The sequence below is a fragment of the Thermobia domestica genome, chromosome 1 (genome assembly GCF_964235325.1).
Source record: "Thermobia domestica chromosome 1, izTheDome1.hap1.1, whole genome shotgun sequence".
In the NCBI taxonomy this organism is placed as follows: domain Eukaryota; kingdom Metazoa; phylum Arthropoda; class Insecta; order Zygentoma; family Lepismatidae; genus Thermobia; species Thermobia domestica.
In genome coordinates, this window is record NC_137454.1 from 114,251,130 (window position 1) to 114,270,339 (window position 19,210).

Here is a 19,210-nt window from a genome sequence, read left to right on the forward strand (position 1 = left end):
TTATTATTATTATTATTATTATTAAAGTTTACTGTGATTTGAATCCAATTTGGTTAGTCAATATGTCAAGTAAGACGACGACAGATTTACAAACTGTTAATAAAAAAGAAAAGTGGTCATAAATACAGAAATTAGTAATGTTAGAACAAGAAAGATGTTAATTGAAACGATTGTCGCACTAGTTTACAGTAGTTTTGGATTATCACCAAGTTTCCTTACATATTTCAACACACTTAAAGTGACTGTTGAATATTTATTTTAGGAAGCAAGGTCCACTTGTGTGGAGCTATTAAAGAACTGATTTTAGATCCTATCCCACAAGAGAAGTATCAAATACCAGTATTCACCTGACTTGGCACCAAGCGATTGAAGATGGAGTGCGTTGGCTTTAGATGGATCAAATTTTGAGTGTGAGATAGTATGAGATACAACCCACTATGAATCACTGCACAATATCATCAACCTTGACCGACTACCCATCGAGACCCAAAGTCATCCACTAGTACAGAAAAGATTACCTCTGATGGAATGTGAAGTGTTCCCATTCTAGAGTTTATCATAAACCAGAAGCGTAGGGATTGTCCATATTTTCAGCTCTAATGTTGTCAAAATAATTTTCATACTTTAAGTCTTACAAGGAACCCTAGGTATCTATCAGAGCCCGATTTTTATGAAACTTTGTATATAGATAAATTACCTCGGGAAACATGCACAGCCAAAATTGTAGCTGCAGAGTCCAAGACGTTGGGACACTAGAGCTAGAGAAAGATCAAATGTGGAACGTCAGTACAAGGACATAGTGAGAAAATGCACGTTTTTTCTTTTTTTTAACTGGTTATTGTAGCGACTCGAAATGAGCACACATGGATACGATATGATAGATATGATCTGTTAAAACTGAGAAAAAGAATATCCACCATCTTGGAAGATTCCATGTTGAAACTGGTGCGATTGATGTAAATGAGAAGAGGGTCATGCGATGCATCAATTTGAACGCAAATTGACGCAGAAACCTGTGGTGAAATATGTTGTGGGATTACACTATTCCTATGCTTCTATGAAATGAAATGAAATCTTTGAGTTTTACGTCCCACGGTTATGCCGGTTAGGCTAAAGGAGACGGTGATGATGAGTAATGAATGAAATGGTGGAATGAAGAAAGTGGGAGGAAACGGGAGAACCCCGAGAAAACCCACGCACACGGTGAATGCTTCTGGTAGAGTGGTTTAGATACAAAATGAACAAAGGTATCTCATGACACGCGAGCAGATGGAGGGTATGGAGCGCTATGAGTGAACTGATAGGCGTTCTGATTTCTGTTCGAATTAATGGAAATATAATAAATGGGATACGACAAACTCTCGCGGCCGAAACATCGCCGCCCAAAACCTCGCGTTGCCAAAATCTCGCAGGGCCAAAACCTCGCGTTGCCAAAACCTCGCCGCCCAAACCCTGGCGTTGCCAAAACCTCGCCGCCCAAAATCTCGCCGGGCCAAACCCTCGCCACCCAAAACATCGCGTGGTTAAAACCTCGCCGCCAAAACCTCGTGGGCCAAAATCTCGCCTGCAGCTTAATAAAAATTTACTGTAGTATAACAATATCTGCTGCTTTTCTTATAAGTAAAAAGAAAAAAAGGAAGGAGCTTGGTGTGGTGTGAGTATGGGGCGCCGAATTCTACTTCGCCCCGGGCGCCGAAATCTCTTGCTACGGCTCTCTCTCTCTCTCTCTCTCTCTCTCTCTCTATATATATATATATATATATATATATATATATATATATATATATATATATATATATATATATATATATATCCCCCTCCCTTTTGTTGTGCCGACAAAGTGAAATTATAAAAGATATCCTAGGCTAGAACCTCATCTATGTTGAAAATTTGATTGAGATCGGTAGGATAGCTCAAGTGTATAATGTAACAAACATAATCATTTAATTTTTATATATATAGATTTCCAAAGCATGCATTAGAATTTTTCTTGTCATTATTTTAATGTAATTATGTGTTCATTGAAGAAATCGTAGTGAAGAGGTTTTATCCTGACGACCTTAGGCGACACTACGTCTCGCTTAATTTAGACCAGGCGAGATTCTGTGTCGCGAGATCATTACAACGAGGTTTTGGTGAGGCGAGATTTTGGGTATGGCGATATTTTGGGGCGCGAGGTTTTGGCAAGGCGAGGTTTTGGGTGGCAAGGTTTTGGCCAGGCGAGGGTTTGGCCCCACGAGATTTTGGCCCGCGACGTTTTGGGCGGCGAGGTTTTGGCCAAGCGAGATTTTGTCCCGCGAGGTTTTGGTCAGGCGAGGTTTTGGTCCGCGAGGTTGTCACCGCGAGGTTTTGTACCCAAACCATAATAAATAGTTACAAGTTAATGCTAACCATGGCATTATTATGAAGAACCCGTCGTATCAGCACATCCAGACCAATTATATGTTGACTCTGACACAAATCATGTAGTGCTAAAATTATATTTCGCTCTGTTTTTCTAGTTGCACTGATCCCACTCATTGCGCACCATAACCTGTATCTGTTTGAGGGTCATGAGATACACTTTGCTCATCTTGTACCTCAATCACTCTACCAGAAGCACAGAAATAACGTAATCCCACAACAGACTTCACCAACTGGTTTTTGTGTCTATTTATCTTCAAATTGATGCATCGCATGACCCTCTTCTCATTTACACCAACCGCACCAGTTTCAACATGGCCTCTTTCAAGATGGCGGATATACTTTTCATAACTTTTAACAGATCATATCTACCATCTCATATCCATTTATGCTCATTTCTTGTCGTTACAATAACCAATTTTAAAGAAAAACGTGCATTTTCTCACCATGTCCTTATTGTACTGACGTTTCACATTTGATCTTTCTCGAGCCCTAGTGTCCCAACGTCTTGGACTCTGCAGCTACAATTTTGGTTGTGTGAGTTTCCCGAGGTACTCTATCTATATACAAAGTTTCATAAAAATCGGGCTCTGATAGATACCTAGGGTTCCTTGTTAGAATATATTTTGAATGTCTTTTGATGTTCAATAAATTACATAAGATTACCACCATAGTGTTCAACATTCTTGTTCAGGTCTTCAATATCAAATTTAATGCAACAACGCATTACAGTTTGTGTTATGGCATAGAAGTGTGCTGCTATAAATGGAAATTGTCTCTTGCCAACGAGTAATAGATCGTACGTCAGAATGGGTGACAGTGTGCAGTGATTGGAGAGACGGGTGGAAGTGGGCAGTGGGCAGTACGACACGGATCAACTGTCAATTGACTTATGCAAACTCTACAGGAGACTATAATGTGTTTACAAAATTTAAATGATATTACAGTGGCTAGAAATTATCCAACTATGCAGATGTCATGGATGCTTCTCTACGGGCACTTGGCTGTTACAGACGAGAAAACACTTCCATCATCCATAATATTTAAATTTTGTATGTGATGGGAGTGCATCAATGCCTCAAGCTTGAATAGATTGGACGTCAACGTTGCATGTCCAGAGACTGAATAATCATTTTTGGGGAGTGGTGGTTCGATCGGGACAAATTAAATTTGCATTCTTCTGCCACAGGCAGCAAGGTCTCAGTTTATAAAGTTGGTGCATCACCTTCCTCTGCAAGTTTAATACGCTTTGGCCTCATTTTCATAGTGAATGGGAGAAAGTTGCAAAACTGTTGGGTAAAAAAGTTGGAGTTCTACTAAACAAAAATATAGCTTTAAATAAAATATTCTATTCAAAAAATTAAAATCGGATAAAAATAAACAGGGGCTTTTACTTTTTCTGTCTCCATCTTCGAAAATGGCGTTCTGTATAAAATGACAACGTATCTCCCTATCTTACATGAATTTTAGTGACCTAAAAAATTAGTATGCCAAGTGATATCTTTTAAACTTCATTTATTTTTTTTTTTCAAACTGTCCCCACTATAAGTGCTCTGAAGGGTGAAATGAAAAATTATTGTTTCCTCAAAAACCGCTGTAATGATTATGTTTGTATTTCATAAATAATTATTTAATTAATAACTCTAAAATACGGCACAAATTTTCTCGGAAATATCAATAAAGACATAGTACTAGTAAGCAGGGCTGGATTAGCCCATCTGGAGGCCCGGAGCTAGAGTAAAATATGTGGCCTCTGCTGACTTCACCTAATACATTTCTGTGAAAGTACAGTAGGACAGTTAAGAGAACATGTTCCATACTTTTGGTCATATTTTATTTAATGATAATGATTGTATCTTCATGATTCTTTTTAGATAGTCAGCTGAAATTTTGATGAGAGTGGAGAAGACCCCTGTCCACCTTGAGGTCTGGAGCTATAGCCCCCTAAGCTCCCCTCGTTAATCCGGACCTGCTAGTAAGAATATTCTTCACCGACAATTTTCTCGAAAACAGTTCTAACTATTTTGTTTATGCTTTAGTAAGCAAATGTTCATTATCAACATTACAATGATAAAACATTTGAGGGGGGGGAGTTGGGTGTTGTTTTCTCTACTTTATATTACGAAATATTAGGAAGGGATAAGTTACAGTATTTTAAGATTGTGGGATTGAGTGCATTGCTTTTAAAATATTGGATAACAGCGAGCTCCCATTAATATATAGCACTTAACTAAATGCAATCTGTTATAAACCAAATACTGTCAGTTTGAAACTGCTGCATTTGCTGTCCTCTCTAATAAACTACAAGCCACGGATCTACCAAAACTGCAGTTTCGCGTAGATATTTGTTCAAAGAATAGTTATCACAATAACTGTTAAACATGATAAGGTATTTTACTTCCTTCTCGGCTTATCATTATCTATAATCAGAGCTTATCAATACTTCGAAGCTCATAACTGACTGAGTCACAAGCTATTGAGAATAAATGTTAGCAAATTAACTAAATAAGATATGATAGAACTCCTTAAGTTCTACGTGGTTAGAGACGTTGAAGATTTCAGCAATGGATGGTAGACAAACTTCAGGTTAGTATTAGGCTACCTGAAAGCTGAAAACGGCTACAAATGTTGTATTATCTTAAACATATTAAGCACACTTATGTTCTCTCATTAACAATTTCGATTTGTTTATTTACAATTACCTCACATTTTAACTTGAATCGAACCATAATGGCTAATTGGCTAATTAGAAATTTTCATTCTTAATTGTGTTGTAACTTCTTGTCTGAATAAGGTTATTAATATTTAATTTTCTGTATCTGCTGGCGCATTTCTATGATTTCTCCCTGAAGTGAACAACATTTTAGTATTATCACGTATTTCTTTTCACCTGTTACACGTAGAGCCATGATATTTGATATGTCTATATGGGCTTGAAGGGTCAGAGAACGCAAATACGTTGTTTAGACCCTATTTGCCTAAATTTAATATGGAGAATCCAGAGGAAGAGGCCATATATATATTGTATTCTAGCGATAACATGTCTAAGTATTAAACACAATATCGTATATACAATGTGTGGTCATAGGATAAGTTAATTATTAGTTAACATTATAAGATGCAGTTACAGATTTCTTGTAATCATATATGTCATCCTTCTGTCCCTTTGAGCTAAAAGAGATGATGAGAAATGAATAATGATAATAAATGGAATGGTGAAAGAACAATACACACCCTGAGCAGGATTCGAACTCGCGACAGTCAGATATTGAGATATCCAGCCTAATTCCAAAGAATGTTCAGGCTTGCCAGCTGGCTTGAAAGGTTTCTGTAATATGACAAGTAATAGGTTGTAGCGTAGTGCTCTCAACGGGTCGGGTCGGATCGGGTTGAAGACCGACCCGACCCGACCCGTGATCCGACAACCCGACCCGAGCTGACCCGAGTTGACCCGACCCGACCCGTTTGAGAGCACTAGTTGTAGGTAAAGTTTCCTTATAACATTATTAATGATTCTTTTATGCGCAGATATTCGAACAATATATTCTGTTGCAACGAAATATGTTATATTTCTTAGGTATACATGTTACTATTGTCTTTACTTAAACTAGGGTTTAATCGGTCTGTCTCAATTCTTCTAACAAGCCTAGTGTTCAATAAAGAGATATAGCGATACATTCTGGATTATTCGTCTCTCGTTGCAGAAATAAAAGATCGAGTTTAAACTTAATCCAGTAGTAACGCAATTCAATTTGGATTGTTATTAGTTCTCAAAATCCTCCCGTTTATAGTACCACCAACAGAATGTCCGTTCTTCACTCGAGAAGAGCAAAGTTTATGGGAAATATCTGAAATATACGCACTTTTTTTTAATTTTAAAATACTTGTTGATGTAAGCTCGATTTCAGAACAATTACGTAAGCTCCCACCTCCGTTTCTTACCCTCTAGGGGTAACGTTTCGTAAAACTCCATCTTATTGTCTGCTAGGATTCATAGGGAATATAAATACAACATTTCAAGATTCTACAGTTTCTATTCTAAGATTTCTACGGGTAAAAAATGTCTAAGATTCAAGTTTCGGAGATCTGGATATCAAAATAATAATAATAAAATCAAGCTCCGCTTTCTCCCTTAGAGGTTAACCCTTTCAACCCTCATTTTTTGTTTACTCACCGATTTTATTTTTATTTTGTCATATTATTCTTTTTGGCTTAACAGATGAAATACAACCATTCTATCAGGCCGTGTTTCCATTTTGTACTAATACACAATAACACACTGACGAACGCTATGTGATAATATATATAGAGAACAGAACTTTGGTGAGAAAATGGAAGGAAGCCAGGGAGATTATGAAGGCAAGAGACACGATGATGAATTGGAATGCAGGATTCTCGATAAATAAAGAGTGGGAGAAGATTCTGCTTAAAGAAGAAGAAATGAAAAGGAAGAAGAAAGAAAGAGAAAAAATTAACAAGGAAAATAAGGATAATTAGAGGACAGAATGTATCCAGCGAAAAAGTAAACTTTTAATTGGACATGTGTGCAGTTAAAAGTGAAATTGAAAGCCACACAAGTGTTACTTTTTAACGAAGGGGCGAAGCCTAATTAAAAGTTGATCTCCGGAGAGTATATATAAGTGATGACCAACTCCCAAGCAGCCAGAAGGAGTGGAAGTCTGATGAAGACACAGTTATTGTGTTGAAACTGTTACGTGATACTGTTTCTTTTTTAACACATTATCACATAGCCTTGCTCAGTGTGTTATTGTGTATTAGTATGAAATACAACCGTCATTTTGTTTCCGGGTGTCATATTAAGAGAATTATAGACATACAATTTTGCGTGCACTAGAGTTGAAATACCTATCTAAAATACAAAATAACATTAATCGAAAAGATCATTGTGATCTACATAGTTTAGAAACTCAAAACACATCACTAAAGTAGAAGCTTGTTTCGCCAAGAATAAAACAGCTTATGTGGCTGAGCTTCGTCCATCGTGATAGCCCCTGCAAATACTCTACAAGAAATGTGCGAGGCTTCCTGACAACAGATGAAAGCACCAGAGAAATAGCGGAAAGTGATTTAGACAAGTTTAACGAATACTGACATGAAAATCCAGTCATTTTGAATTCTCCAGAGTAATTATATTCATCTTAAAATATATACACATATGTTACCGCCAGGGTCGAAAGGGTTAATTTCGGAAAATTCCGTCATATCTACACTACAACTTAGGGTGGAAGAACAGTATTTACACAAAGTTTCAATATTCTACACCTAATAGTTTCTAAGCGAATATGAGTGGATGAATGGTGATGAGTAAAAGTGAACGAGACAATCGATTTATCCTTTTATATATACAGAGTGAATAATTTATATTGAAATCCTCTCCTAACTTGTAAACTAAATTAAAGATTTTCTTTAAAAAGACTGAAATTTTGTACGAAGCAAATATCAACTGAAGGAAACACTGAATGATATAAGTAGTATTATAAAAATAATAGATACTCTGTATATCACACTTCCTAATGCTAGTAGTAAACTCAACTGATTGTGGTTACGAACACAATAATTTTAGTCTCAGTTCAAAGTAAGTTCCCATTATAATTTATGGCACACGCGGTTCTAATCGTTCAATTTCATAGTTCTTGCTGAATTCAAACAGTTATTATGTAAGTTCCTTTGTAATTTGTTAATACGTTCATTTTTTCGTAATCTATGTAAATCCTGCAAAATGATTGGTTCTCTAATAATGATTAAGAGTAAATTTTATTGGTGTTCCTGTGGCAACGTGTGTAATACCATAAATGATCATAACTGAAAGTGCTAGTTTAAAATCGCCTCTTAATTACTTTTGTGTGATGTAGTCCAAAGAGAAAATAACTTTCCATATGATAAAAGCATCTGAAGTAGAGGCTAAGAGCAGATTTGAGCATATAATGTCACCGAATAGACTCCCGGTAAAAATTACTGCTTGCATGTTTATCACCATCATGATAGGTATTCTGCCATTATTAGCATGTCGTTTGCCGCAACTGAAAATCTTCCACGGTCTTCAGGTAACCTCTTCGTCTTCACGTACCATTTCTCTATTTTGACATTGTCCATTAATTCTAATCTCCTTCACACCTTCTCATTTGTTTCCGCTCGACCCAGCTAATTCTCTGTTCTTCTCCACTCTTATATTTCGAAAGTTTCCAGTTGCTTTTCATCATTTTTGAGTAATGCCCATGTTTCTAGCCCATACAACACAATACTCCACACGAAGCATTTTATGAGTCTTTTTCTCAATTCTTCATTCAAGTTCCCACAAAATAGTATTTTCTTCTTCCTAAAGGTTTCTTTCACCATTCCTATCCTTGCTTTTATTTCATGTTCACAGTTCATATCAATACCAATAACCTATCCAGGTATCGAAAACTAGTTACCTGTTCTATTCTCTCCCCTCCTACTTCTATATTTGACAACGACCCCCTCGTTCCAATCACCATGGCTTTTGGCTTTCTAACATTTACTTTCATCCTGTTTTTTTCGTAGCCCTTCCTCAAGTTTTCTACAATCTTATTGATTTTTTCTTCAGATGCTGCAACAAGCGCCATATCATCTGCAAACCATGTACACCTAATTATTTTACCTCCTAGTGAAATGCCGTCTTCATTTGGTAGACTCTTTTTCACTGTCTTTTCTAGATAGATATTTAATAATGTAAGTAAGACAGCATCCTCGTCGAACTTCCCTTCCAATCGCACTCTCCTCTTTCATTTCCTCTCCTATTCTAACATTTACTTGTTGGTTCATATATAAGTTTCTTGTGAGTCTTCGATCTCTCCATTCCAACCCAATCTTATTTAGAACTTCCAACAACAATTCCCAATTTACGCAGCCAAAAGCATTTTATAGATCAATAACATTGCACTGATCATACTTAATAATTCAATTGCATCTCTTGTGCCCTTACCTGTTTCGAATCAAAACTGTTTCTCCTCAACTTCTTTATTTTTCTTCCATGCAACCTTCTATTCAGAATTCAAAGCATTTTTTTTTTTGGATTTTCCCCCTCAATCACATTTTGTTCCTCCCCCCAAAGAAGTCAGCTGAAGTATCCCCACCGGGGATGCTCGCTTTCCCCCTCAAACTATGCTTAGTATAACTCCAAAGTTCACTGAATTTTGTTATTTCTTGTAAATTTAATCTTCTAGCTGTATTTCGAAATGATCGATGTAAACTGTTCAGTTTTGGTCATTTCTACTTACCACCTAATTATCCACTATTTTCAACTTTGTTTAGTATAACTATATTATTATGACTACGGTTGTTACTTGCAACTGTACCTTCGTACCCTTCAGTTCGTCATCATTTATGAATTTGAATGTACTAATTGCGTATAACAAAGCCACATATAGATTTATAAATGTTCTTAGCGGTTGGCCAAGAAGAAGTAAACAAATAGCTTCTTCTACCATACTTGGCGAAGTTCGGATATGTCATATTCATCCTCTATATTTGTATCGATTATCATCTTATTTTAATTTTTGTTATAACATGTTATTTCATTTTCTAGTGTACTCTTTGTTAGCACATGGTCTTCATTCCCTAGTAGGTTGTGTGTTTGCAACTCAAAAGTTGCAATTAATTTGTGATAATTAGCATAGTAATCACTGCTTTTACAGTTTACGGAAATGAACTTTTGAAACTGTACTCAAAATCTGAGATATAGGTATTCTCTCGTAAGTATATGTTAACGTACACGCTGGGGGATACGCTCCTAGTGAGCAGACATGTTAATGAAGGTGATTTTTAGGTGAATAAGCGAATAATTCAAGATTTGTTTCAGCATTTGTTAATACGACTGGTTCTCCGTGTCATTGTCCGTGTCTGTATAAGCATTTCAACTGGAGCGGGTTTTTTTAAAGTTAACCCTTCATTTTTCCATCTTTTCGCTGTACAGTTTGCTGTCCACGCAATTAATGTTGTCTGAAAAACTTCAGTGTAATGTTTTACTTTATTTGAATAACGTAGCCTATAGTGAATCAACTCATCTTCAACCTAACAGTAAAGCAATTTTTAAGTGTTGACTTTCCGTGCCCATCACGGAATCGATATTTGGAGAAAAAAAGTCGTGATGAGCACAGCTTTAGCGGGAAGTAGAAGCACAAGCTCGAAATTTGAATTGAGAGATTTTAAATATTTGGCCTTCGATTTGACCTTGATGTGAGAAATCTGGACCAGCAACAATCCATTTCTTATTTGATAGGCTAATATCTAGATTTTCTTAAAAAAAAAAAAAAAATGTCCGGTTTAACTGATAATTTTAGTGGTTTTCACAAGACTGAAGTAGGTTTCTTTTCGCAATCTGTATGTATTAATGCAAAGTGGAAGCTTTCAATATGAGTGGAAAAATTAACATATGCTTGTGATCATGGCTATCGCTCAAGCCGAATTATTAACTAAATAAACCTTAGAGAGCTACGGGGACAAGAGTGAGTACAACATTAAAACACGTTCAGAAAGGTTTAGTGGGGCGTGTGTATGTCAGACAATATATATGTGCATAGTTATTGTCGGTAGATTTATTAAATTAATAAATCTCTTATTTATTACAGATGCCACACACACACACACACACACACATATATATATATATATATATATATATATATATATATATATATGGGGGGTAAGGCATTTATTGTCTCATTTTGAAATTTGAACCTTCAGACTATGTCCTTTGGCCTAATTTTATCCCCCCCCCCAATAGATTATCTAATTCGCACACTGCTGATAATTCTATAATCCTCACATTTATTTGAGTTCGATTTCTTAGCCATCATGATCGTCTTCAGGAAGTCTTTTGGCCACTTTCCTGTTTTACATATTTTTTACATGTTAGCATTTAAAACAATAGATATGAAAAATGCTTGGCGAATTCGAATTTTTAGTTAAGATATGTTTATTAATTTGTACTTTTAGTTAGGAAAAGTTATTATATGTAGCTTTATTCTCGTTGAAATAAGTTTGTTTTCATCGTAATGGTCAAGTAGTTAAATAAAATATAGGCATATTGTATAGTTATAATTATATTTTGGAACTTTATCTTTCAATATTAAAGTTATGATTAGGTTTGGGTTATATATATAGTAAATTTATGGGCTAGTAGTAAATTGTTTATTGGATAATATTGTTCCTTCCAATTCACTGCTCTCATTATTGTGATTTGCTTAAGTGATTTTTTATGTACAAAAATTATTTGTAGTTTGAACATGAATCGGAATATTATATCATATTTGCCGTAAACTATTGTATAATTGCTCGTGAAGTAAATATTCCGTTTCCTCATAATTATGTTTTATTGCTATACCGTATACTTCACGAAATTATCCATCATATGTCAAGCACAACAGGTTGAAAAACCCATTACTACACGTATTCAACATCATATTAATACTGAACCTCCCTAAAACTGCTTCTACTTGTACACATTTTTCGTAGCTACCATAACTAACAATCACTTCACTAAAAACTTTGTTTTCCTGTATACATTATAGTTGCCAAATCAGAACACGTAACGACCGATTGATTAATAAAAGTACATTTTAATATTCCCTACAATATATTATGCAATGCCACCGGATTAAAACTTTCCCCTAATGTAGTGGCTAGCGCGCGTCCCTTTGGTACAGAGGTCCCGAGCTTGACTCCCGGTGGATAAAACTTGAAATTTGAAAACATTACAGTGACTCAGGTCCACCTTAAGTTGTAAATTAATATCTTTTATAGCCTCTGTTAGGACTGCCCATCAGGGGTCTTGGGCACAAACCCACAAATTTATCATTCTGCTTCCCAAGTATGCCTTTCTTCCAAATTTATCATTTTCCAGTTTCATTGTATGATTTCCAATTAAAAATTAAGCCTCCCAAATAATCTCATGTGTTGTACCTTGGGTCCTAAAACAAGCTTGTAGGTGTTTTTAGCTTTAGTTCTGAAAAGGGACGCTGAACTCATTAACCCAAACAACCAACCACCAGATTAAGAGTGTTACTAACCCAACATAAAATTTTATTTTATTATTGTTATTATTTTCATATGGCACTACTTCAGATTATTACGTATTTCAAATCTACATATTAGGCACAAACTATTAGTATCATATTTGTTACGCATTAGGAACAAATCACAATTACAAGAAACTTGACTTGCGAATCGGTAGATACTCTTACGACAGAAACGAGCACCAGAAGAAATAGTTACAATTGTAACTGGTGGTGACAAATGATTCGTACCTAAGTGTGTAGTACGTAGCTATAATAACTGTGGTCATTATGTTAGTGTGACATTGCAACTTGGGTTTCAAAAGTAGGAAATACAGTTCAATATCAGTGTGGAAGGCATACAAATTCTCACATGTCGAGTGTTGTTGTTGATTTTGCGTTTAAGGTCTCTTGCAGCAGCGAGGCTATATGAGACGAGACCTACTGATTAACGTGGAATCCGAACCACATGAGCCCCCACTGGGAATCGAACCCGGGTCTCCTACGCGGAAGTCGCATACGCTAACCTCTCTCATGTCAAATAGTGTATATTTTGTATATTGTTTTGTGATGATAGTGACACCTCTGCGGTAACAGATTACAGTCGTCGGTTTCCTGAGTAGGGTGTTCACCATTGCCACGAGGTTTCACACATGTATCAGTAAGTACATGAGGATGGTGTGCTTTCCAGTTCACGGATATTTGAGCAAGCCGAAAGACACGCCCATCAGCAGGATGAAACCTTTCTAACATTTGTGCATCGTAATCCAACAACTAGGAATAGAAGAAAATGAAATGAAATCTTTAAAGTTTACGTCTCACGGTTATGTCGACTAGGCTAAAGGAGACAGTGATGATGAGAAAAGAATGCAATGGTGGAATGAATAAAGTGGGAGGAAACGGGAGAACCCCGAGAAAACACGGTGTTTGTCGACCACAAAGTTCACTGGAGCGAGCTAACAATAGGCGAGTTGCACGAATGCATGTATTTGTCGTACTTCAAGAGGAAGTGCAACATGCATATCTTGGAGATAACCAACAACATCTTGATTTTTGTCGAAGTGTGCAGGCGAATTCTTACTTGTCGCAAATAATATTGTTCACCGATACGGCATCGTTCACCCGCAATGGAATTAACACAATACACATAGTTGTAGTCATTACAATCGACGTACTGGTAAAGTAACAAAATATGTAAGAATGTATTGTAGTAAATGTTTCGAGTGGGATATAAAAGATGAGATTGTTGGTGCCTTTGTACTTTCCCAACATATATCCGGAAAAGTTATCTTTAATTTTTACAAAGTTAATTAGCACAACTTCTCTAAGATTTATCTCTCTCCCAAGTCACATGTCCATGTATTTTCAGCACAAAAAGCACTCACCACTTCATATCACTCCCATAGTACATAATCATCTAAATATTTTCCCAATTGATGGATAGGTCTTGGAGTATATAATCACTAGCCATCTCATTCATCTAACCTGAAACCATGGACTTTTGCATATAGGGTTGAACTAGGGATATTATCTACAGCCGAAAAGCGTATACACTAATTGAGAACTTTAAACAGACCTTCCTTTCTATCGAGGATCATCAATATTATATGTGATAATCAACAAAGCATCCATCTTTTCCAAAACAGCAACGTGTGCGATGTGCACAAAATATTTTGTACTTATATCAAAGTAACAAGGATACTTTTATAAGCAGATTAGTGTATGAGTGGTAGGTTTATCTACTTAAGCCTGAACCAAAGAAATTGGAAAGAAGAATTCTAGGAATGATCCAAAAAATTGATCAAAAGATTGCGATATTGGCCAAGAATCTTGGGAATGATTAAAAAAAAATGCGTCAAAAGATTGTGATCTTGGCCAATAATTAGTTTTTGGATCAGGGACCACACAATATTTGAATGGTTCCTAAATCGAGTTTTCATATTTTCTACGGAATAAGTACATCATACTCAGTTAAATGATAGTTTGAATTTCACTATACTATATATAGTTCTCCAGACATAAGGCGTAGAAAAAAGTTTATGATTGAAATATAGTGGATCTTTTGATCGAAAAATGGGAACATATTTCATTCTTCACTCCTAAAAGGTGCAAAACTAATTTTAAAAGATTGCATAGACCATGATTACATTCTTACACAAAAGCCTTGCCTAGACCCAAGGATGTTATAAATATAGAGGATCTGCCCATGTGTATCTTCATCCTATTAAATCGATGAAGCCAAAAAACAACCGAGCATCGGCACGTCTGATTGGCTACTCTCGTATCTGCCATCGTCTGATTGGCTACTTTCGTTTCCGCCATGATTGTTGGCTCAAAACATTGCGATCTTATTGGGCGAAGTGGAAAGAGTAGGGGTGGCGAAACTGTGACGTATGGCTTCGAGATTTTGTTGTAAGGACAGATCCCCTATTTTATAAAATCCTTGCCTAGACCACTACTATAGTATGAATGCAAAAGAGCAGCAAGTGATGCTACCTCTCTCAGGTCTGGTACATTATTGCACAGTACACAATGAGACCCACTTCTCACACAATGAAAAACTTGCTTCTTCTTCTTCTTCTTCTTCTTCTTGAGACACAATGAGAAACTGGTTTCATACCTTTTATACTTTACTGTTTTTCCAACTCCATTCATTTTCTTCTCTTTCGTTGGTTTTTGGTAGACTCATATGGAGTGAGTTTTGATTTTCCAGAATGAAGTATGGACCCGAGAAAATTTGTCGTTCCCAAAAATTTTCCGACTCAGGCTTTGACTCATGTGTAAATCCTGCCTTGATTGTGAATCGAGAGTTACGTATTATACTTCATTTCATATCCCTTAACAACTAATATTCTCGGTCCAGTTCTTAACATTTTGTTCTTGAACCTATTTCTTTGAAGGATATGTGGTCACTTTATATTATCTTAGTGTCTGAGAATATAGTAGGGTATATACAAACATTTTTCATTGATCTTTGTACTTGTTTTCCAGGTGGTAATAGGAATAGACGCCGGAGTTCCACCAGGCGACTCAGTAGAAGTGGAAAATCACTTTACGAAACTCTTAGTGTCAATAGAAATGCCACACAAGATGACCTGAAGAAGGCGTATAGAGACCTTGCACGTCGTTACCACCCAGACAAAAATGCCGGAGATCCCACAATGACTGAACAGTTCAAAGAAATCAATAGAGCATACAAAATTTTAAGTGATCCGAGAACGCGAACTCTTTATGATCGTTATGGTTCAATGGGTCTTCGACTCGCTGAAAGAGTTGGTGAAGAAAATGTGCCTGCGTTCATGTTTCTTAACTCTAAATGGGCGAAATTTCTTGGTTTGTTCTGTTTTGTGATTACATGTTTTGGCTGCGGATGTTGTTGCTGTTGTTGTTTGTGTTGCTGTGAATGTTGTTGCCAATTCTGTTGTGGAAGGTACGCACCGGTAGAGGTAGATACTGATGAATCACGCCCAAACTTTACTGAATTTTCATCAATCAATAATCCGGCAGAAAGACCACAAAACTATGTGTTAGTGAATGAGGAAGATCATATGTGAATCTAATTACTATGTCATACGTTCATTTTAAGTACAATCAACTTTTAAAAAAATGAATTCGTAAGTGAACTTACACAACTGGGCTTTCCATCTGCTGGTATAAATGAATCGCTGATTTGAGAAACGTCGTAAGTCAATAATGTCAATAATACACTAAGTAAATGACTTGTAACGTTTCTCAACTCAGTTACACTTGTTGCAGCTCGATATTGCACGAACTATTAGCGTGACTTCTGACACATCACAACCCAAGTTGTAGCTACCCTTCAAGAATCAAAACTACATGTAAACTTATTTTCGGCATATGATTGACTTACGACGTTTCTCAAATCAGAGATTCAAATGAAATGCAGTGGATCGTTCTGAAAATGTTTTTCTTTTGGCCTTCCAGGGCTGTAAAAAAATAAGTAAACTTGTTTCAACTTGATTTCTATTAATTATGAATTCCAACTCAATATATCGTTCAGACCGTTCAATCAAAGCTTCCTGTGACTAACCGCTCATTTAGCAGAATGTTTGTAGAATTTGTCAGCTAATAACAAACATTATATGTAATGACTTTTTTCATTTATAATTCGTTTTACACTAAATGAAAGAAAACAGATTATGAATGGGAGGTTTCCTTTCTTTCATTATAAATACTATAAATACAGTGGCGTAGGTAATGGGCCCGCAATGTGGAAGGGTCCAGAACAAAAGGGGACTCATTTAAGTTTAGAAGATCAACTTTACGATGTTAGGATGTTAAAATTATGTGATGTTAAAAATATGGTGTTGAAAATATATCTAATCGTTTGCCTACTACACCAACACCTGAGAGATTATGCAGTAAATTGAAAGCCAACAAAACATACACTGACCAGCCAAAACATTATGACTAACCGCTACTTTTTGAAAGAAATCGTTGAATCGCAGGAGAAATAGCAAAACCGCTCGCCATACATGACAGGAGTTTCACTCGATTAGCCATAGTAATGCGTGTATGTTGAATGAGGAAGAATGGCGATATGTCAGAGTTTGATAGGATGACCAGACGGCTGGGAAGGACATTTCGGAATCAACGCGACTTGCCAGCTATTTGCGATTTGACGTCCTTAGCGTCTTCCAAGATTGGAAGAAGGACGGTGAAATTATCACCAAACAAAACCACAAGAAGTCACGCCTCATTCAAAATGTCGGATGTTTTAGACTTTTGAGGTTGATACAACAGGATAGGGCGAAATCTGTGACACGATTAAGAGCAGACTTCAACAGACTGCAGCAGTGGGCAAAGCACAAGTGTGTCTGAGCATGCAGTTCACCGTACACTGTTAATATAGGCCTCCACACGTGTACCATGTTAACCGCACTGCATAATCGATAACGGCTAGAATGGGCATGTACCAATCGTCATTGTACCGCAGAGCAATGACACAATATTGCATGGTCTGATGAACCACGATACAGTGTTCATCACATTGATGGCCAGGTCAGAATCTGTCGTCTTCCAGGTGAATAGCTGCTCAAGACGTGTAGATCAGAATGACAATAGGCCAGCGGTGGTTCACTTAAGATTTGAGGAACCCTCACATGGTCTCCCATGGGCCCAGTAGTGCGGTAAATCATTATCGGTACTAGCTATCGGTAAATCATTACTGATAACGAACACCCACTGCTGTCGGACATTTTTTCAGCTGAGAATGGAATCTTACTGCGAGGCCATCGTTGTGCTGCAGTGGCTCGAGGAGCACTATAATGAATTTCAAATCCTGCAAAGGATCCAAACACACCCGGTCTTAACTCAGTTGAACACCTTTGGAATGATATTCAACATAAGATCGAAGCTCAGCGATCCCTTCAACGTAATTTACGGTAACTAAGTAACTTGTGTGTGCAGATGTAGTGCGCCATGCCTCCAACCACCTACCAAGGTTTCATTGTTTCCATGCTAAACCTCATTACTGCTGTCCTGCGAGTCAAAGGTGAACATACCACATATTTAGTAGGTAGTAATTATGTTATGGCTGGTCAGTGTGTATTTATAGTATAATGTCACAGATGATTGAGCTTTTTCTCAATCTTAAGCATTGAAAGTCAAGAAAGTAACCATGTTGATATTGACAAAGTAATCATTGAATTTCTTTTCCAAGTATCGATTTGGAAAGTTGAGAGCTGCATCGATAAGTTTTGGTGATTTTTCATGTATTAGTAGTGAACATGTTATGTGGGAGTTTATTTAGGAAGATGATGTTCCCCTTAAGAAACTTTTTATTTGCGTAATTACATGCAATAATAATAAAAATGTATGCATTTTATATATATATATATATATATAATATGAGCAAATAGTGACTGACTACATGGCACATCCAAGGTCAATAACATGTTCTCTATAAATAGATGCCTTCATGAATGTGAAAACAGGGGCCCTTTTGACCTTTTTGCGTTGAAGTCCGTGCAATTTTAGTTGTGCTACTATATAAATACTAAAACTATGTAGAATATATGGATCTTTAAGTGTGTTTAACAAATATTGTTGAAAGTGGCTAATTCTTGAAGGAGCTTTCTCGATAGGCCAACATAATTAATTGTGAAGTAGCAAACTTGGAACTATATACTGTAAGTTTAAATTTTAAAAGGGATTAAATTGTCAGCTATTATTTCAGTTCTCTCTTTAACGGCCGACGATCCTGAGGGCCGAGGAAGTCCCCTGCCAAAAAGTTTGGTTGTGCCCTAGTACTAAAATCCTCGTTGCTGCTTTATTAGGTATATGTGACTACGAAATTCATATATCTGAATGAAGCCTCCCGAAGTTTTACAGAAATCGGCGCCACTGTTCTCTAAAGACTATCTATAGATGGAACTGAATGAATGAACTAATGTAACTGTCAGTCTTGGCTTCCATTTGATATGACAAAATGAAACTTTTAAACAAAGTGATGATGACCTACATCGGAAATTCAACAAACTACTGAGTACCTGAACTGAATGTTTAGAGTAAAGTGCTTTGAAATAAAATATTTTCTTAGGCGTAATTGCCATAAATGTTACACCTCCGCATATACTTTTATATTGTTGCCTGGAAGATTTTACGATTTTGAGGGGGAAAAGGAAGATATAATAATATACAGACGAAAACTTGTATGTGGTGCTATAGAGTAACGTAGAATACTTTTAATTTGAAACTGGAACAGTTTTATTAAGAATAACTGCAACATGTAAAACGCAAAAAGTATACTC

The 19,210-nt window shown here is 36.5% G+C and overlaps 1 protein-coding gene across 1 annotated transcript; it reads left to right on the plus strand.

The window, feature by feature from the left end:
- Positions 1 to 4,836: 4,836 nt before the first annotated feature.
- LOC145688142 (dnaJ homolog subfamily C member 5-like) lies at positions 4,837 to 18,632 on the plus strand. Its single transcript, XM_081761948.1, has 2 exons — positions 4,837 to 4,989; positions 15,429 to 18,632. The coding sequence occupies exons 1-2, from the start codon at positions 4,968 to 4,970 to the stop codon at positions 15,989 to 15,991; spliced, it is 585 nt and encodes a 194-aa protein (XP_081618074.1). The 5' UTR covers positions 4,837 to 4,967; the 3' UTR covers positions 15,992 to 18,632.
- Positions 18,633 to 19,210: the final 578 nt, after the last annotated feature.

Coding starts and splice junctions, on each gene's coding strand:
- LOC145688142 (XM_081761948.1), top strand. CDS start 4,968: ATGGATGGTAGACAAACTTCAG. Junction 4,990..15,428: donor GGATGGTAGACAAACTTCAG/GTTAGTATTAGG, acceptor CTTGTTTTCCAG/GTGGTAATAGGAATAGACGC.